General features: G+C 42.2%; 1 protein-coding gene across 2 annotated transcripts in view; it reads right to left on the bottom strand.

The window, feature by feature from the left end:
* Nucleotides 1-21,636, bottom strand: part of PRKAR2B (protein kinase cAMP-dependent type II regulatory subunit beta) — a 53,025-nt gene extending 31,389 nt beyond the window's left edge. For both annotated transcript variants that reach the window (XM_077338162.1, XM_077338163.1), the window contains exons 1-2: nucleotides 21,297-21,636; nucleotides 5,001-5,036 (exon numbers count right to left, since the gene is read on the bottom strand). In XM_077338162.1, coding sequence (XP_077194277.1) covers nucleotides 5,001-5,036; nucleotides 21,297-21,636 — 376 coding nt within the window. The remainder of the gene's footprint in view (nucleotides 1-5,000; nucleotides 5,037-21,296) is intronic.

The raw sequence follows: 21,636 nt of genomic DNA, 5'->3' as shown, positions 1-21,636 counted from the left end.
GGCCAACACTACAATTTTAGTCACGGTCCCTTGGAATCAATAGGTTTTATCTGTGTTATATTTTAAATTTTTGAATAAACGTTTTATTAATAAAATAATAAATCAATGGGTTCACAGGAGTGTAACTCAGTTCAGGATTGCACTGTGGATTACTCCAGAGAGATCATTACCTGCCCTGTCAGATCATGTCAAAGGTGTTAAAACCTTTGCACAAGGTTTTTACTACATGAATGCGTTGTTCCTAGTGATTAGCAGGCCTAAGGCTGTCTTGTATTGGGAATTCAGTTCATTTCTTATTCAGTAAAGATTATTCTATCCCTCTCCAGGGGGTTTTGACAGAAAAAAAGCTTATGAGAACCAGCTAAGGAGTCAGTTGGCAATTGGTTTTAAAATGGAATGAGTTTGGATATAGCTGAATTTCCTTCTTCTTCTTCCTGAAGCAGAACATAGATCAATGCCATCTTGAAAGATCAACATACATCATAAGGACAGCACCACAAAAGAGAAAAAAATAAAGAAGTAAAATAGGTACAGCAGCAAGCACTTTATTCCCCGAGTAATCCATTTGGTTTTAGACATCTGATAAATCACTGGTTTTACACCGACTACTATCAAGTTTTTCTTCCCAAAGGCCAAAAGTGCTGCCAATAATCTTTCCCCAAATTTCACTCTTCCCCTACAGCTTCAAAACGTCCAGACATTTTACATTTCTAAGCCAGATGAAGTTCTAGATGGCTTTTCTAGAGAAAATTTCTAGAGAACTGCATGGATCATTTAGATAGGTTTTATGAATAGACACTAAATCAATTTTATTTTGAGATTTTTCTTGGGCCTAACACAGCTACTTAGAACCTTAAAGGTAAATTTTCACTTGGGTAGCTTAGCTTGGGTCTATATAAGCCTGACACCCAGCTCCTGCAGTAATCCCCAACCTTCCCCATTATTAACTGTTTCTGGTTTATAAACTTTGAGTGCCTTGTAAATCCTGCTTTTGTATCTCTGGGGCCTTTTTATAGTCCACCCACCTATGCCCATATTTGGATAATATACACCAGGTTGTTTTTTCACCAACACTGAAGGTTCTTTGGTTCCTTATAGAGGAAGAAGATCATAGCTGGTTGCCCCAAAAAATCAGCTGATGGCAATAATACTGAGGGGGAAGAAGAATATGGGGACAGGGGGGCCGGAAGTTAGGATGAAGAGCACTTTGCAGATTCCCAGAGGTTTGGATTCTCTATATCCTCATTCTGTCCTGTGGTTAAGTTCATAAGTTCTAGTGTCACTGGATATATTGGGAAGGGGAAGTTAATGATTGCAGGTGCAAAACATGGACCTTGGCGATATTTCTGCAGATCAACACTGCTCATAACATAGCCTTAACCTGTCCATACAAGGCACATAGGCAAGGAAGGAAGGCAGCATATGGGAAATATTTAACATTTCTTCTTATTCTCCTGGTCCTGTTCCCAATTTCCTTAAAGGGTTTGTTAAAATAAAAGAATAATGTATTTTTCAGTCTGGATTTCAATGAAAATAGATCAAACAGGAATCTAAATACAATCTAATCACTACAGCGCACAGCCTGAAATGCCACCACAACAGGAGCAATCTATTAATGTTTTAATCAAAGAAGCCTTTTGGGGTTTTTTTAAGAGACAAGCTTATTTTTTTTAATAAAAAGGTCCCAATATTCTTTTTCAAGCTTTTCAGTATGGATGAATCTATGCAGTATTAACAACAAAATGCCTGTAAACCTATAAAATGTTCTTCTTGGTTTTGTTTCTGCCACAATGGGATGAAGGTTCTTTGACAGAGCAATTGGTGGGACATAAAGTATAAAATACTAAGAGCCACTGGCTGAGGCAAGTACAGGGGTAATTTTTACCGAAAAATGCAGGTAGGTACAATACAAATCCATGCCTCAATCACTTAATCAATTTAGAGTCCAATGGCACCTTTAAGAACAACAAAGTTTTATTCAAGGTATGAGCTTTCATGTGCATACACACTTCCTCAGATACAATATGATGAAATGGAAGTAATCAGTTCATACTTACAGGCAAGTGTGAGGTTAAATTAATGGCATAATGAAAATGATTAACAGATACCAGAGATAAATGGGGAAAACAGCAATTTGGATCTCTTTGTGTTAACTTGAGATTGAACTGCATGAGAAACATCTTGGGTTCAATAAATATGTCTCCATTATGAGAACAGAGATTGTTATGTCTCCCCCAAAATGTTTGCAATGTTTTCTTGAGTAGCACTAAGGTGCAGCAAGTAACTGCTATATAAATTCTAAATTTTTCTTCTAAAATGTTATTCATGCATGAAAGGCTGCAACGAGACATTGGAAACATGTTTGATATGTATGGATATGATCCAGCGTGTTCTACTATAGAGAAGCCTAGTTATTTTTAGTCTTCTCCAACAGCTCCTCCCACTGAACCCCAAACTATTGTGGAGGGGAGGTTGAACCACTAAATTTAGAAATTACCTGCAGTGAAAGGCAGTAAGTGAACTTGGTGCAAAGAAAGCATGTAGCTTGAGTGAAAGATAGACTTTACAGAAAATTAATTTGAGTGGAAATATGCCACTGCGGCTGCTACAGCCAATTATAGTTATCCAGAATGAAGGAAAAAATAGCTGATAGTCACAGCACGTTGGTTGGAATAACTGCTAAATAATTAACACCCCACATTATTGTCAGCAGGTGCTTCTACAATTAACCTCTGGGTATTTAACTGACAGCTCTTCCCGGAGAAAGCAAGTGATTCTTAAACTTGCATCTCAAATAGGAAGAAGGAAATGATTTTCCACCTTGACATCCTTTATGCTTTTTTCCTATTCTGATCAATTTCACCTACTCTGAGGGTTAGGAATAGGGGTGTGCAAACCCTCTGGTGTTTCTTTGAAACCCCAAAATATTGCTATTTCCTGATATTGCCAAAGTTCAGTACCAGTAAATATTTAGGAATGCCAATTTTTTTTGGCTCCATTATACCCTATGTAGACCATTATACCCAATGGGGGGGGGGCAGAGTTCAACCTGCACAGTTAGAAAAAGACTGGGCTGGGGGTTTAATTCTATGGTCCCACAATGATGATGTCACCATCCTCCAATGTTTTCAATGAAAGAAGGAGAAAGGGAACACGTTCCCTTTAAAATTTAAACACATTTTGCAAGCCATGGTATGAGTGAATTTCAAACCTCCAAGCCACAAACTCATCCAGAAAGAGCCCCTTTAAACAACCTTTCAACTTCAGCTATGCAGCAGTCCCAGCCATTTTGGATAGCCAAAAACGATCTCTAGCCATCTGAAATAATTCCCAATCAATCCAATAAAGTGTTTTTTCATGTTTGCTTTTTTTTTGCTTGGATTAGTTGAATGTAGAAAAATTAATTACTGGCAATTAATAGTTTTCCATAACTCACCAAGCTAAATAAAAGAAAAAAGTTTGATTACATTAGTTAGATTCTTTGCAAGTTAATTAACACTTAGATATCAAGATCAGGTCGTGTTCCTGGAGCTGCTCTCTGTTGCTTTTGGATTTTAACTTGAACTATTAAAACAGACTTATATTTTTGTATCTTATTTCAAACATTCTTTCCTTCCTTCCCTTTTCATTAGTGCAGGGGTAGTCAACCTGTGGTCCTCCAGATGTTCATGCACTACGATTCCCATGCTGGCAGGGGCTCATGGGAATTGCAGTCCATGAACATCTGGAGGACCACAGGTTGACTACCCCTGCATTAGTGGATTTTATCCCTGCCATGGGAAATTCCCATTTTCCAGGAAATACAATTGCATGCAACTGTACAATTTAAAGCTTGTTTCTTTCCCACAACCAGAATTAAACTGTGATTTAGAACTTCTATGTGAAAGAACAACTCTACTTGGTTTAAAAGTTTACAATCATGCATCACAGCTAACTGGAGTTTAATTGAAGACTTCCAAAACCAAGATGTTTTCAACATTCCATTGACAAACAGGAGGAGAAGAGAACCAAGCAAGTTTTATCCCCATTGCAAACAATTTCTGTCTGTGGATAATGTCTGAATGCAGCCTTTGAGCTGCTAAAAGAGAATTTAAGATCCTGCAAGAAAACCTTGCTGGAAGAATCCTAGCTCAGGACAAATGTATCACTTCTGGCCCTGCACTGGGAAGTATCTTAAATATGCATCCATATAAATGATGCTTAGGAACATTAACTCAATGAATACAAATACTCAAGGTTCTAGTCTTGTTTCTAGGCCTTCCATTTCTATCAAGCAATTTTTTCCAGCTGGGAAAAAGGTGGATGTGCACAAATTGGTACCTATGTAACAATTTTTATTATATTTTTTATTTTATTTTACATTAGTTATATTCCACCTTTCATAGCAATGGTGACCCAAAGTGGCTTACATCTTCCTCTTCTTCTCCATTTTATCCTTACAACAACCTTATGAGGTAGGTTAAGCTGATTGTGTATGACTGTCCCAAAGTTACTCAGCAAGCCACCAAAGCAGAGTGGGAATTCAAGCCTCGGTTTCCCAGACCCTTTAATCACTTTACCTGCTCACAGAGAGAGAACGTGCTCCTCTTAAATGTTATGCTTACAAAGGCTCATATTCAAAGCAAAACAACTAGAGTAGGCTTACAAGAAAGTATGTCACTTCTCCCCTAATACCACAGCTTACTTTGTGTCTCCCCCCCCCCCAATCATCTCTCTTTGGGTTGGTGGACCCCAAGGAACACCATACGAAGAAAACTGGAAGTCTATGAGGGAAATCAGCAAAAGTGACCTTCTTTCCCATAAATGGAAATGTCGTTCTGTCAGATGAGCTGTTTCTGCACCAATTGACCTACACCATAGCATCCAGGCCTAAATGTGGAAGACTGTGTTAGAGCACAGCTGTTTCCGTATCAACATTATGAAATGGCAACACATACAATAATGTTCCAGTAATCAAAATCCAACATGCAAAGGAAAACATGCAAATGAATCCAACTGACCTGATGCTCGCCTAGTGAACCGGTTTATCACTGGAGCTAGAAAAGAAAAGTAAAAGAATTGTTAGTAAATTCTCAACACTTTAAAGATAACATAGTAAAACTCTGCTAACAGTGTGTGAACCAAACAGTTAATACATTTCACTTTGCATAATCTGTTTACAAAATCCACCACAGAACTGTAGAATCACACATAAATACGGGGACAAATCTCTCAAAACATCTTATTAAAAACTGAAGGGACCAAGAAGACTCTGATGACTCTGATGATGAACTCAAGGGAGACTGCCAAATTCTTCCTCTACTGCCCCTTTTGTTTTGGCCCTGAAACACAAAGACTCCCATCCTCCAAAGCTTAGTTGGTCATTCTTAGCAGCTACAAAAATTCATAAACCACAATATTATCATGCTTTGCATGAGTACACTGTAATTCAAGAATATGATTAGCCAGTTGCCCATTAACCCAGACTGAGCAGTGAGTTCAGAACAGATCATTAGATTTACAGGCTCCTTCTTCTAAAGGGTGATGCGGACACGCTGATATGCTTAGATTCCTCTTCCCATAATCTCTGGAGGCAGGAAATGGATTGTACTTTCCGTCTCCAGAGAGAGATCACCCCACAGCTAATAACAGCCCACAGTGTATGCAAAAAAAACCCCCCAGAAAACAAGACCTACACAAACCTATGAAACAAACCATATAGGTAAACTGTTAGAATAGTGAAAGTGGCCGAGGAAGAATGAGAACAGCCACAGGGAAATGCCGCTTCCTGCTAAACCATACCAGTCATCTCTAGTTAACAGACCTCAGCCAATACGTCCACTGGCAGTCTATTTGAAAAATACAGCTCACTGTGACAAACAGGGAGAATATTCTGATCCTCTGCAAGCAGCTTCTTGTCCTGCCATTAAATAATCATGATGGCTTTTTGTGGCACTGAGACAGAGACAGCCATGGAGGCAGGGGAATATGTATGAAAAACCAAACCACACTCCACAGTAGCTTGGTTAGCTAAACAAGGTCATTTCCTACCTCAGAAAAAAGAAGACATTTTGTCTGTTTTCTGCACTACAATTCTTGTGCAGGGATTCACTCTCCAAAGTGAGCTAGAAGTACATTTTTGAGCCCCCACCCCACATGCCAGACTCTTCCTTGGTATCTCAGTTTGCAATTTTGGGAAGCTAAACTGGTTTTGGGAGCAGGGTGATGCAGTGTTTAAAAAGAGGTGGACTCTAATCTGAAGAACTGGGTTTGATTCCCCATACCTCCACATGCAGCCAACTGGGTGACCTTGAGCTAGTCACAGTTCTCTCAGAGCTATTCTTGTAGAACAGTTCTGTCAGTGCTCTCTCAGCCTCACCTACCTCACAGGGCGTCTGTTATGGGGAAAGGAAATGAAGGTGATTGTAAGCCATTTTTGGACTCTTCCAGATAGTGAAAATCAGGGCATAAAAAAACAGCTAGTTACAAATCCTGCTTTTAGATTATCAGAGAAAGGAACTTCTGCCACCCAGTAGAAGGATTCTCAACAACATACAAGGCAGACTTGTCTTACAGGGCAGTCAAAATCACCAGTCTATGGGTTCATTTCTGCACAGTATAGTTGGAATTATACTGCAATAATATTTTTAGGGATGCTGGTGATTCCAAAATGAACCCCTTTAAATGTTGGAGAATGTGGCACTTGCTAGTTAGTTATGTGTTGTTAAAATGGCTGGCGGACTTGACAGCAGGGCCCACGCACCTCTTGGCTGTCAGGCCAAAAAAGCTGCAAGCAATTTCAGTGTGCCAGATCATTTCCCACCCTGGGGGCTGAACTGGGGAACTGAAAAGGCTCGCAGCTGACTTGGCCTCACAGTCGAAAGGCCAGTAAGCCCCGCTGTCAAGCCCAAAAGATTGCCAGTCTTTTCAGTCCGCAGGATCACTTCCCTCCCTTTGGAATCCAGTGCTCTGAAAAGGCTTGCAGCCAACTCGGACTGACAGTGGGGCCCACAGGCTTTTTGGCTGTCAAGCCGAGACAGCTGCAAGCAATCTCGCACACACACACACACACACTTCAACGCAAGCAGAAGCAAAATGGTCTGGTTTATTTTGTGAGGGTTGGGTCATCTGGGTTTGAGTGTTTGGTTCAAGAACACTCTGAACTGGACCCAATGCTAAGATTTCTATTAAGTTCCTTCCCTTCCTATGAATGTGCTTGGACATGACAAAAACCTGAAAGTAATGTATTGACAGAAGTTTAAAGAACAACCATATTGGGTTAAGTTCACTATAAGTATTCTTCAAACTATTTATTTATATTTTCTATAGGCCACCTTTCACATTGAGCTTCAAGGTATATTACAGAGGAGATCCAATAAACAATGTGATAGGTTTGGACAGAGGTCCTTTCACTTTTTGCATGAGTGTGTGTGAGAGAATTGCTATTGTTTCGTTGCTAAGGAGACTGACTTGCGTCATCAAAAGTATTCTGCTCCTACCAACATGCCAAGTTTCCCTTCGAGGCCTGAGCACCTCACTAGTGTCTCATTGAGGAGGGCCAGGTGTTCAGAACTATCTTCACCCAGCATCTTTCCAGAAGGATGAGAGGAACTCTGCTGAAAAAAGAGCTATTTTGCACCATTCCTCAGCTATCACCTAGAAGTCGAGTTACAGCTCTGGTTCTGCACTGTGTTTAACGCAGCACTCTGTTCCTCAGTAAAATCCTGAAATGCACTACACACAGCAAGATCCTAATGACTCAAAAGCAAGTCCTATTCAGTGCAATGGGATCAAAATGTTTCCTACAAGCCAGTAAGCACTGCAACTCAGCCATTATTTAAATTAATAAACTGCACCATTGCCCCTTTGTACTGTCTCACGTGCCCCTTGCGGGTTAAGCTGATGAAGGAAACAAGCCATTTGTGCCATGATCTTATCTCCCACACATGCACCAAGAGAAACATGCAAATTCATACACAGCCCTGCTGCCACTTTTCTTCTCCCTCACCAAGGAAATCAAGCACTAGGATTTGTGCCCCAGAACCAAGATTGTCAGCAGTCAATCGGAGTGAACAGTGGAGCACCAGGCCCAAATCAGGACTCGGCAGAGAGCAGCTCTCTGCTAGAAGATGTCAACAACACTGAACTATAATAGCTTCTTAGCAGTGCCAAGCAGATCCTCTGTATCTGGAGGAGGAAGGATAACAACTGCAGACAAAATAGCTAGCCTGGATATCAGTCTCATTTTTATCTTGTTCCTCCTTCAAGGAGCCCAGGATGAAGTATATTGTTTTCCCTTCTTCCATTTTGGGACAAGCTAGGCTGAGTGACTGGCCAAGGACCCACTGAGCTTTCCTGTCAATATGAGGGATAGAACCTGGTCTCCCCAGTTCTTATCTGACACTAGGCCACACAGAGCACTAGAAGGATAGGTCCAGAGCTAATGTGTTACCTTGAGCATGCACCAGGAAGCCACAACATGTCCTCAAGTACAGTTAAAGAGGATATGTATAAAGGAGTGCATCTCTGAAATTTTCCTGAGGCAAGCTACATTTTCAGACGTTCTTTTAAAGCAGGGATTCCCAACTATGGCTGTTCCCGACTGCTTTAGTGGGCTCAGCCACAAGCTAAGAACCAACCACTTTCATTGCCCCCACCCCCCCCAGCATGATTGTGTTCTCACGTGGTTTCTGTACCTGGGAGAGAGTGCAGCCTGTATATCTACTCCATTCTTAATCTGCTTCCTGTCTCTCCTCGCACAGTCCTCCTTGAGCCTGCCTGTTAATGTGGTGGTGACATCACTTCTGGTGACATGTTATTTCTAGGGAGCATAACAGGGAGGCATGGCCATCTGACGTAACTCCTGGCCCTCTTCTAGGCCTGAAAAATTACTTCAGGAGCTCCTCCATGGTCAAAAGGTTGAAAAAAGCTGTTATAGAGCAGTCAAATCCAAAATTCTTTGTTTCTTTGTTTGTAGTCTTATTTCAGTAGTGTATTATCACTACATTAACTACTGAAGATAACTAGGAAATGTGCAATTTAGATATCCTTTTGTTGCAGAAAGAATGCATAAAATGTGCAGAGATAATATAAATCTGAAAACAAAAATAGGTCAAGTAGTAGGTTTTCAAACATTACCCTCACGTATAAGCCTAGATTTCCAGCGCCTATTTTCACACTAAAAAAGCCCTCCTTGGCTTATACACAGATATAATGGCAAAAGGAATGGCAATGCTGGATGGGAGGACCTGTGATGATAGAGCATTCCCCACCCTCAGCTTGTATGCGAGTCAATAAATTTGCCCAGATTTTGTGGTAAAATAAGGTGCCTCAGCTTATCTGCGGGTTGGCTTATATGCGAGTATATACAGTAAGCATTTTTGCTACATTTAAAATACTTAATAATTAGGGAGAAAGGATGTTGTTGTTCTTGTCAGCCATTCAGTCATGTCAAACTCTTGCCGATCCCATGGCATAGCTGTTGCGACAATCCCCGATCCTGCACCGCCTCCCTCAGTCATGGGATGTTCTGGCCAGTGTCAGTTTTGATCATGTCTAACCACCATGTTCTTTGTCAGCCTGGTTTCCTTTTTCCGCTGACCAATACTACCTTTCTCCACTGCATTGGATTGCATGATATGGCCAAAGTAAGCGAGACAGAGTTTGGGGATTTTACCTACTAATGATATTGTTTAGAGAACCGCACTCAAAGAATTGTTGTCAATGGTGTTTCATCAGACTGGAGGGAGGTGAGTAGCGGGGTACCTCAGGGCTCGGTGCTCAGCCCGGTACTTTTTAACATATTTATTAATGATCTAGATGAGCGGATGGAGGGACTACTCATCAAGTTTGCAGATGACACCAAATTGGGAGGACTGGCAAATACTCCAGAAGATAGAGACAGAGTTCAACGAGATCTGAACACAATGGAAAAATGGGCAAATGAGAACAAGACGCAATTTAATAAAAGTGTAAAGTTCTGCATCTGGGTCAGAAAAATGAAAAGCATGCCTACTGGATGGGGGATACGGTTCTAGGTAACACTGTGTGTGAACGAGACCTTGGGGTAATTGTGGCTTGTAAGCTAAACATGAGCAGGCAGTGTGATGCAGCGGTTGTTGTTGTTAGGTTCGAAGTCGTGTCCGACCCATCGCGACCCCATGGACAATGATCCTCCAGGCCTTCCTGTCCTCTACCATTCCCCAGAGTCCATTTAAGTTTGCACCCAGTGCTTCAGTCACTCCATCCAGCCACCTCAGCGGTAAAAAAAGGCGAATGCTATTTTGGGCTGTATCAACAGGGGCATCACATCAAAATCACAAGATGTCATAGTCCCATTGTATACGGCACAGGTCGGACCACAGCTGGAGTACTGTGTGCAGTTCTGGAGGCCTCACTTCAAGAAGGCCATAGATAAAATTGAAAGGATACAGAGGAGAGTGCCGAGGATGATCTGGGGCCAAGGGACCAAGCCCTATGAAGATAGTTTGAGGGACTTGGGAAAGTTCAGCCTGGAGAAAAGGAGGTTGAGAGGGGACATGATAGCCCTCTTTGAAAGGTTGTCACTTGGAGGAGGGCAGGAAACTGTTCTCGTTGGCTGCAGAGGAAAGGACGCGCAGTAATGGGTTTAAACTACAACGATATAGGCTAGATATCAGGAAAAAATTTTCACAGTCAGAGTAGTTCAGCAGTGGAATAGGCTGCCTAAGGAGGTGGTGAGCTCCCCCTCACTGGCAGTCTTCAAGCAAAGGTTGGATAACACACTTTTCTTGGATGCTTTGGGCGGATCCTGCATTGAGCAGGGGGTTGGACTAGATGGCCTGTATGGCCCAACTCTATGATTCTATGATATAGATGCATCTATTATAAAATTTGAATTGTAAAATTAAGCTATTTTCATCTGAGCATTCACATCATGACTTGTTTCACTTTAAAGATTTGAATATCTGCAGCAAGGGATGAGGAGTCATGCATGCAGTAGTGACATAAGCTAAATGATAAGAGATTGGGGCTGCTGAATTAATACTGTTCATTTATTTTGCTTGCTTTGTGCCTAGAAACGTTTTTAAAAGGCTCAGCTAAAAGGGTAATAGCACTGTAATTATTCTTTCTTGCTTAATGGAAAGGCAAGAAACATTGTTACAAGACATACAAGCTTTTCTTTTTAATTGCATTTTTTGAATATCGGTTGATGTACTAATTACTCTATTGCTTGTGTGTGTGATGTATCCTTTGTTGCATTTAAATACATAGCATCTTTGGTTCTGAAGCAAAACACTTTTGCAGCACCATCAATACAGCCAATAGATAAAACATGTTTGTTATTATTGTGTTTAGGGGTCATTCAGTGTATCACAGTTCTGCATATGTCATGCCAGCACTGGCAGTTATCATTGATCTGGGCTAGATCTTTTCAGTACAACCCTGTGTCTGCATACCGGAAGTCCTTACCGTAGTGGCACTTCAGTTAACCCTGGTTAGTGCTGTGCAGAAGAAGGCAAAGTTGTTGGTAAGGACTGACAGCTGTTAAGGGTCCCCTGTTAAGGGGTGGGGGGGCGGGGCAGGAGCCGCTTCTCGCCTCATCACTGGTTCGAACTCTAACCAGTTGGGTGAGGGGCCAATCACAAGGTGTTTCGCACCTTCCGATTGGCCCCTCACCCGGACTGGTCTCGCCCACTATCCGCCCACTTACCCTTTAACCAAATATGATACCACTCACCGAGCGGTTCCAAATGATAGTTCTCTTTCTAGGAAATCATTGAGCAGACATAGGAAACTAACTAAGCATGGTGTTCTGTTGAGCTCCATAAAGAGCTGAATTCTTTTTTTTTCTTTTATTAACTTTTATTATCTTCTAAGGGCTATCTCCTTTTTCAAACTTGCTGGTTTGAATTTAGTTTGTACTTTGTTTTGTTTCAAGGCAACAGTTTTGGCCAGCTCGAGCTTCTTTTCTTCTCTGGGTGAGTGTAGTCATTATGCTTGGGTGTGAGGGGCGAACAGCTGGCATGCAAACAGAGATAGTGTACTTATTTTATTAAACTCCTATCAGTTATATTTAGTATTGTATTATTCTTTGTAGTTCAAAGGTGTGCTTAGTGTGTGAGTGTGTGTGGAGTTTCTTGTTCCGTTTTGTTTTTAAGCTAAAGGAAAGTTGACCTTGTCTGGCTATTTCATTTCTCTCTTCCCCTTGAAGATGCCAATTTTGGTTAGTTTGCTACCTAGGTTAGAAGAGGGGTATTGTCCTCTTTCTTTTTGTCTGTTAAAATGAGCACAGACAGATTGATGATGAACCTTTTATAAAAGCTACTAGGGGCAAAGCCCGTTGTCTCCAAGAATACAACGGGTGCTAGAGCTTGGCAGTGGGAAGAGGAAGGGGAGGAGTTGTCCAGTCTGTAAGGGCATGGGGTTGAATGTTGAGGCCTACTGCACAGGGTTGTTGTGCAGATGAAACAGGAGACAAAAGAGCCAGTTTCCTCTGCAGTGGCCTCAAACCTACAGAGAGTTGCAAAGAAGAAAGACACATGGCTTGGCTGTGTCTAACCCCTGGCCAGAGCAGTGAAAAGGGGCTTTTCTGTGGCCTCCCTGTCAGCCGTTTGGCAGAAGGGGAAAGTCCCCCCCCTCAAGAGGAAGAAGAAGAAGAAGAAGAAGAAGAAGAGTTGGTTCTTATATGCCGCTTTTCCCTACCCGAAGGAGGCTCAAAGTGGCTTACAGTCGCCTTCCCATTCCTCTCCCCACAACAGGAAGGCCCTCAGGCTCCCCTGTGTTGCTCTTGGAAAGGCCTCCCTCCCCTCAGTCAGGGGCTGTCAGAGGCTCCTTCACAGCAGGCCGGAAGGGGGGAGGGAGCGCACTCTGCAGCCTCCTGCCAGCTCTGTCAGGGTTCTGGGGCAATTTGCAGTTGGACTAGACAGTTAGGACAGCCTTGAGGTGAAAAGCGCTGGCGCAGCCTCTGTTCTCATCCCCCTTGGCAGGCCTGCTGACCTCCTCTCCCTGCGGTGGTCAGGAGCAGACTGGCGGCCAGACTGGGCTGGGTGAATGGAATTTTGGTCTGTCCTGGTGAGGGGCCAATAGGAAGGCGCTTCGCGTGCCTCCCCATTGGCTGCTTGGCCCTGGATGGACACTCGGAGGGCCCAATCAGGAGCCACGAAGCGGCTCCTGATTGGGCCCTCTGAGTTTTTATCCTGGGCAGGGCCCGCCCTAACTCCTCCCTAGGTGGCCTTACCCTTTTATTTAATCGCAGGAGCGGTTAAAGATAAGCAAAGTAGATTGCAAAACTTTTAAATAAATGAACTGTCCCCTATGCCACTAAAAAATTGGTATGAGGTTTTGGATAATTATTCTGATGTGAATGAGAGACTTAGTTGATGCTTTAAAACTAATATATGAACAACTGGTGTTTGTAACTGATTATTTATTGAACTGTTCCATAAAGAACTAGGATGAACCAGTTCAAAACGAAGAGGAGGAGGAGATGGAGTTTCTTAAGTGGCTTACATTTGCCTTCCCTTTCCTCTCCCCACAACTGACACCTTGTGAGGTAGGTGAGGCTGAGAAAGCCCTGATATTACTGCTCGGTTGGAACAGCTTTATCAGTACTTCAGACGGGCTTCAGATGGGCTTGACCCTATTTGCAGTGCACCAAGAAAGGTAAATAGTCTTTTGGCGATTTCTCTCATCGTGGAGCAAATCAGGTGAAAACTCGTGCCAACTCCTGAACAACCGCGGGTTGCTGCTGATGTCAAGCAGAAGCAGCACTAGAAGAAGAGGAGTTGGTTCTTATATGCCACTTTTCTCTATAAGTCGCCTTCCCTTTCCTCTCCCCACAACAGACACCCTGTGAGGTAGGGGAGACTGCGAGAGCCCTGATATTACTGCTCGGTGAAAACAGCTTTCTCAGTGCTGTGGTGAGCCCAAGGTCACCCAGCTGGTTGCATGTAGAGGAGGAGCAGGGAATCAAACCTGGCTCACCAGATTAGAAGTCCGCACTCCTAACTACTACACCAAACTCTCTCTATCAGAGAGAGAGAGAGAGAGAGAGAGAGAGAGAGACAGATCCAATGGTCATTATTTTTAAAAGGTTAAAATTTTGCCTTTTGCAAATGTGTACTGCAAGCTGAGGTTCCAATGTGATTTAGAGCTATCTGGAATGGAAAAGGGAGAGAAATAAACATTTACTAGGATAAACTGTAAATCGCTCACATTAAAAGTGAAGTTTGGGCCAGTAGGGAGCATGGATCCAAATACTTAATGTTAAATTTAAGAGAATTGTTAAACAGACAGCATGACCAGCTGTTGGTCGACCCCTTCTATTCATTTTATAAGTGGGTAACGAATGGGAAGAAAAACTTATAAATGAGATCATCAAGTGGTCAAGTCTCTTGAAAGCAAATGATATTAAAGTTCTTTAAGAAATTCATAAAGTCAAGATCACCCCTTTTATTCCCCCAGCCAGCAATATTCCAGGAAATATGTTGAAAAGGACTAATCCCTGACCTGTTCTGAGGACTTCAGTCAATATATGTTGGTGCAGGTAGGACGTGCTCACCACGCTTTCTTGACCTCATTTATTTTCCAAATCTTATGGCACACTTTTAATTTAATAATTCCATCCTACTGCAGAGCATTTCTGTTAGCCACATCCAATATATTCCCCTTGGAAATGGTTGTGAACAAATACAGGGGTACCCCTCACAATAAAAAAGCTATAATTAATTAAAGAACCTATAATTAATATAGAGTAAATTCACCATATCATTTTACAATGTATTAATTATGACCAGCTACGTTGGTGTTTGATTTTACCTCTTTTACCTTCTGCTAATGTTAAAGACAACAAGCTTTTTGTTAACAGGCAAGTCCCTTGAAATCACAGAGCAGGTTGCTGAATTTTAATGGTTATGTTATATTAAGTCTAAAAAACAGAAGTATTGAGGGCCTTGTATTACTGTTTCTTTTGAATTACATTTATTATTGCTTTGAGCTCACCAGTATATTTTATTGTGTGTGTGTGATTCCTCCTTTCTTCTGGACTACTACTCTCTGGGCCTTACCAACAAATGGAATAGAGGGGAAAAGACAAAGTGGGTCAGACCCTACCAGCTTTTCATCTGGTGAAAAAGGAAGGAAACATCCTCTTTGAAAGGCTATACTGAGAATCACAGCATCTGAATTTTAAAAAGCCACGAGAGATGAGGACTGTACAATGGAAAGTAATTGAGTGAGACTGAAAAAGCCTGACTAGATCCAACCACGAGTGTCTATCGATGTATGCTTTATGGAAATGAGAATATCAACAATACAGTTTCCATTATCACAAAGACTAACAGTGAAAGAAGATGAAAATTCTCTTATGTACACAGGTGCTACAAATAATGGTCCATTCATTATATATTAATTTTCAATATTGATGAATACCACATTTCCTTGGAAGACCAATTTTCTGTTTGTTTGAGTATTATATTCAGCTTGAAGTGTATGTGGGGGGGGAATCATACTAATATTCACTCTGTCCATTCCTTGTATAACAGAAAACGTATTCCAGGGTTCCCAGACTGGCCACCTAAGGGTATATGTACCTTTAGTGGTTTCCTAGAAAGGAAAATATACAACCACTGCTAATTTCTTTCCCCTTACATACTCTTATACTATAGCACCTGTGTGGGAAAATGTCCTTCTTCCAAGCAATTATTAAATGTACACAAATCTTTAAAGATTTGTACCTATCAATCTATTTGGACAAAAACACCAACTGTAGAATTTTAAGTATTTTCTCAGCAGGGCTCCCATGCTATTAATGGCTGGATAATAGGCATAAATTCAACTAGTGCAATTTCCTAGCATTAAAATATGAGATTGGAAATACAACACAGTTGAATTTCTGCATGCCATATGCTGAAAACAAGCATCCAAACCATGAGGTGGCCATATGCATGCTAAGGATCCATAAATTCTGAGAAATATTACAAATTCATTTTTTAATTCTAAGAACAATGTCCCTCCTTGCACATCCAAGCAATACTCTCTATAATACATGCCATGCAGTATCCAAGAATACACTTTTGAAACTCTAGCTCCAGAATGCTTAAATATCAAGAATTTCTAAAGAAAAGAGTTATCACTGTGGCCTCTACAGCAGTGACTGCGATATCCATTCAGCAAGACCCTAAAAACAAAACTGTAATATATCATGCAAACATTTACATGCATTCCAGAAGCTTGAGCCCTTAGTCAACCCCAAGACACTGTAAGAAAATACTTCATGGAAATTTATTCCAAAAGGCATGTGTGCTCCTTATTCAACATTGTTAATAATTATACCATATTGGAAATCTATTCACCAATTTCTAAGACAGTTGCGTTAACATTTTTATTTGTAATACTACTTTGTTTAACAGCTGTTACCTAAAAATTAGGTCATTTTGAATACAAATGCAGTGCAATTCGCTCACAGCTTTCTCGTAGCCACCTAAGAAGAAATAAATTAAAATACAAAAGCCTCAAAACCCACCATCACTAATACACTGTGACTTACCAACGGTTAAATCCACTGCCTTCTTAACGGTATAGCAGACCCCAAGTTTGACAGTCATAATGTTCAGGATCAAAGAATGAAGGTATTCTAATCCATTCCCATTATCTCTCACACACAGCTCGCAAGCATCCCTCTACTTTCAGGATTCTCCCCCTCCCCCAAATCCTCACAAGCAATATAACTGGCTTCAGGAGAGTTTCAAGCTGCTGCATACATCTGTACTATCCAATCAAAAACTATACATTTTCACTGATTGAACACTCCAGAGAACTATTGGCTGAAGCAATCATTAAATGGGCTGACTCTTTTATCAAACAACACAACTGTCTAGAAGCCGTGTGCGATTTTGCGTGTTTTGTTACAAACACATTGAAGGCACAATTCAACTCAGGTTTGAGATTAACTACTTGCCTTGTTATCTTCAGCTAAAGGAAACCGACTAAAGGAAATCCTCCCCATTTTCCTTTCTAAACTTAACAGGATTAAAGACCAATCTTATTGGTTCAGCAGAGTTAAGAGTTAGTGTTAGAGAAATAGGGGATGTGTGCCTCTAAACCACATTTTTCCAGAACAGATGCGCTGTGTACACTGCTATGTATACCATATTTCAGAGGAAATGCTATTAACAGAGGCCTATGTCATAAAGCCCCTCAAAAAAGGAAAGGATTCCAGAAGAGATTGGGTGGATGGGTGGATGGAGAAATCAGGCAAGTGGAGCTAAAGGAAATTTTATTTGCCATTTAACATTAACCTAAAAGGAATTTATGTCCTGGCCCACACATTTTTAGAGTTCTTTGACCTAAACTTCTCTGGCCATCACGTATCCCATCTCTTTACACCCCCTACAATACACACTTTTGTAAAATGGACAGATTTCTCACCCAAAAGTCCTCTCACTCCCACCTTCCCCACCAACATAGCCAATTTTTTTCCACTTACAAATCATCACTCCCCCTCATAAAAAATGAAAACACTGATCAAGAAAGGATCAACCTCTTAATTTCATATTGATTAGAGGAAAACACAGCAAGCTCCTGCTTCCATATTTATTGGAGAGAGGGAGAGAGATCTATCAATCTCCTGCATCCATAAGCATTGAGGATGGGAAACCTAGCAATTTCAGTACATCTGAGCAATTTGAAAATGAAAAGATTTATGCCGAACCGCAAATACAAGGTTTTGCTGTACCCACATCCAGCAAGTTAAAGCTCAACTGGAATATAAATCAGACAGTTCTGCAGAATGTTGTGATAATTTATCCTAAAATAGTAAAATGTTTCATTTAATCAGCATCATCCGCCTATATGAAGAGTTCGTTCTTATATGCCACTTTTCTCTACCAGAAAGAGTCTCAAAGTGGCTTACAATTGCCTTCCCTTTCCTCTCCCCACAACAGACTCCCTGTGAGGGTGGTAAGGCTGAGAGAGCCATGATATTACTGCTCGGTCAGAACAGCTTTATCAGTGCTGTGGTCCATGGTCACCCAGCTGGTTGCATGTGGAAGAGGTATGGGGAATCAAACCTGGCTTGCCAAATTAGAAGTCCGCACTCCTAACTACTACACCAAGCAAGTGAATGCAGTTACTAAAAAGGCTTACTTCTAACTCAGCATAGCCCAAAAGATTACCCCTTACCCTGATATGGCTGATCTGGCCACCTAAATCCACATCACAGTAACATTGAGGCTATATTGAAAAGCACTGTACATTGGTAACCCCACAAAATCAGTTTGGAAACTCTAGCTGGTGCAGAATGCCACAGATTGGCCATTATTGGGAGCTGGATGGAGCAAGTATCTTATTCCCACCCTGCAGGCATTTCAATGGCTGCCCATTAGCTACTGGGCTCAGTTTAAGGGGTTGGCTATCACATGCAAAGGCTTTCATAGCCTTGGGCTCTCATATATGCAAGTCTTCTAGGACCCCACTATGGAATTTTGCATCATTTAATGCATCACATTAATACTTATGCTTTGTTACAGTTCTGTGTTTAGACTTCTGGTTGGTTTTACAGCCTGCATCCTACTGCATTGTTCATTAAATGTCCCATCCATCAATTGTATTGAGTCAAATACCTTGAGTCCATGAGAACAGCAGACTACAAATAATGTAAATAAATAAGTTGCTGAACCCCACTGGAAATACCAGTAAGCTTGCCAGTATCTGCATACAACAAATGAGCCATGAAAAAAAAATCCAGCAAGTATCTTTCCTCATTCACCAGTGTGCAACATTCTATTCTTTCAAAATCGACATGCTACTTACCACATTTTAAAATTTATAATGAAATATGATTTGTGCTTCCACTTTAAAACAAATGTAATGTAATATGATCATTTATTTATCATCAAGTAACAGCAACAACTCTATGCTGAGTGTTGAGCATACAAAGCGGCAAGCCTGGAGCTGTGACTGAGTGCTATAATTCCATGAACAGGGAAATCTTAATTCACACTTTCTTCAGTTTACTGAACAGCAGCAACAAGCTAACACAACACCAATCCTATCATAGTATTTTGTTAACAACTGTGATTCCCACACACTCTTTTATTGCAGACAAATATCACAAAACTTGAACAATTTCTGAATGAACTAAAGCAAGTCATGTGCTAAATGTTGTTGCATGTCAATTCACCCCTGTAATCTGAAGCACTCTCCCCGATCAATCCATTCTTCAGCAGGGAAGGGGGTCAATAACACACTCTCCCATCTTTACTTTGCTTCCACACTTTCCTTTCAAAGCTCAGGCATCCTTTAAGAAAACGTCCATTATCTCAATGACATAATCATTCATGAAAATGCCAAACAATAATAACCCAGAATTCGCTACAAATAAATTTAGCAACTGATCACAAAATCTTTGTTTAATATAATTTTCCTTTTTGACCTGACTCTAATTACTTAATTTTGGCTCAGTGTTGAAGAACTTCTTGCACCCAGAGAGGATTCAGTGCATTGATTTCACTGGCCTGCCTTTTCTCTTCCACAAGTGCTACACAGTAACTCTGCCCTCCAAGGATGTGGTGGCCACAGCTGTCGTGACAAGTTGCTGCCCCCTTTTGCATTCCATTCTTCATGAAAGCACTATAATTCTATAATGGCTCTGTTAATATTAATATTCGGGATTGGAATTGACAGGTGACAACAGTCTACACAGCGTTATAATATACAGCATTTACCTTTTTTAAAAAAAAGCTCTCAAAAAGCCCTCCAGCAGAGAAATGGCATTGTGGGCAAGACCTTTCCAAGGCAGGAAGGTACATGATACACCTTCCAGGTGGCATGTTAAACATGGGATATTGCTGCCTGTGATTGCTAATTGTTGAATAAAGGTGTTTTGAAGATATTCATCAGATGTGCAATGCCAAGCTGTGATGCTGATCCCTTCCTCCCTCTCCAGATAGAAGAAGATATAAATGCATCTCAATCTCCATCCAAAATCTGAAGCTACTTTGTAGAACTGGGTCTTCTTCTGTAGCACAGCTAATCTACCTGAAAGGGGGGGGACAGTCACACAAGACTCCAAAAGAAAGAGTAAGTTCCACAACAGGCTCTCTTTAACCCAAGAGCACAGGGAAGGAAAATAATAAACAAATTCCTTGATCCTTCTCCAGGATGAAAGGATATCTTCTGGAGGAAGCCTTCCATAAGAACTGTTCCTCATGGAATATGAGGCATCCATACGCTTGAACTGTATAAGCATGACTCTCCGACCACCGCCAACCAAAGGCCTAAACTACCTGGAGAGATGGATGATCACTATAATGCAGGTGGTCAATCCACAGTCAATTATCAAAACAGCTCTTGGAAAAAATGAATCTGGACAACTGAACAATAATTCATCAAGACAATGCAAGACCTTTAGCGAACAAGTTTGATTAGCAAGGAAAACTGTTTTTCAGAAGTTGTTGTTGTTGTTAGGTGCAAAGTCGTGTCCGACCCTTTGCGACCCCATGGACAATGATCCTCCAGGCCCTTTTCAGAAGTTAGGATGACACAAAACTCAAGGCCCATCTAAATGCTTACACTAAGGATTACTGAACATTCTTGTCAAGACATGGAAACAGGTATCAGCATCAAGCAGCATCAAGCAGTTAAAAGACACAAGAGCACAGGCAGATGAAAATTCCCACTTGTGGCCTGCTAAGAACAATGCCTGTGCTGGTTGACAGAGTTGAGGCTATTAGAGCGCCTATGCAAATGGAAAGCTTTATGCAGCTTAGAGGCCAAATTCTGAAACATCCTAATTTTAATGCCCCAGGAACTTAAGACATGGTCCTGGGACCTTTATGAGCTACAGAAAACGGCAAAAGGTCACCTGCTTATTTGCTCTCTGGCTTGTTGGCCAGCTGCTGAAGGCAGCACAGTTCCACATGGATTCTGATCTAAACTGCCTGGTTAGGGGGCTCACCACCAACCAGCCACCGGCTACCTTCATCCCTCCTGCCTTAGAAGTTCTGCAGGTGCCTACATGGGGCGGGGTCTTTTCTGCGGGAGCCGCCGCCGCCCCTTTCCACCTGAGGAAAAGGAGAGCACCGGGCTTTGCCTCTTCCACTGTGGAAGGCAATCGCTTTTTAGTGACGGGGATGTCCTTGCGCGGTTTCTGCACCTGCCCTTTGGGACTTGCACGGCGCGGGTCTGCCCCGGAGAGCCCTGCAGGGCAAAGGGCTCTTCCGAGGGGCGACGGAGCCAGTCGGAGCGAAGCGGCTGCCCGAGGAGAGGGGTGTGCCTGCGAGGCGCAGCGCAGGCGGCCGTCGGGAGAAGGGGGCGGCGGCGGCGGCGGCCCTTACCGGCGAACTCTTCCTCCTCGTCGTCGTCGTCCCCTTCCCCGCTCTCCGAATCGGTCTGCATGGGCTCCTCGACGAAGCTGACTCCGCGGCACTCGGAGGGGGCCCTGCGGAGCGGCAAGAGGCTTCCGCGGGCCGGGCCGGCCGAGGCTGCATTCAGGCGGGGGCCGCCACCTGCCTCCTTCCCCTCCGCCTCGACGCTGGCTCCTTTTTCCGCCGCCGCCTTGAGGCGCCCGAAGTACTGGAGCGCGAATTCCAGCAGGTCCCCCGGCTGGCTCCGCAGCACCTCCACGGTGAAGCCCTGCAGCAGCTCCGTCAGCCCCTCCGGGATGGAGATGCTCAT

This window comes from Paroedura picta, chromosome 5 (assembly GCF_049243985.1).
Source record: "Paroedura picta isolate Pp20150507F chromosome 5, Ppicta_v3.0, whole genome shotgun sequence".
Taxonomy (NCBI): Eukaryota; Metazoa; Chordata; class Lepidosauria; order Squamata; family Gekkonidae; genus Paroedura; species Paroedura picta.
The sequence above is the reverse complement of the archived record's forward strand: the minus strand, read 5'-3'. Positions and strand labels throughout refer to the sequence as shown.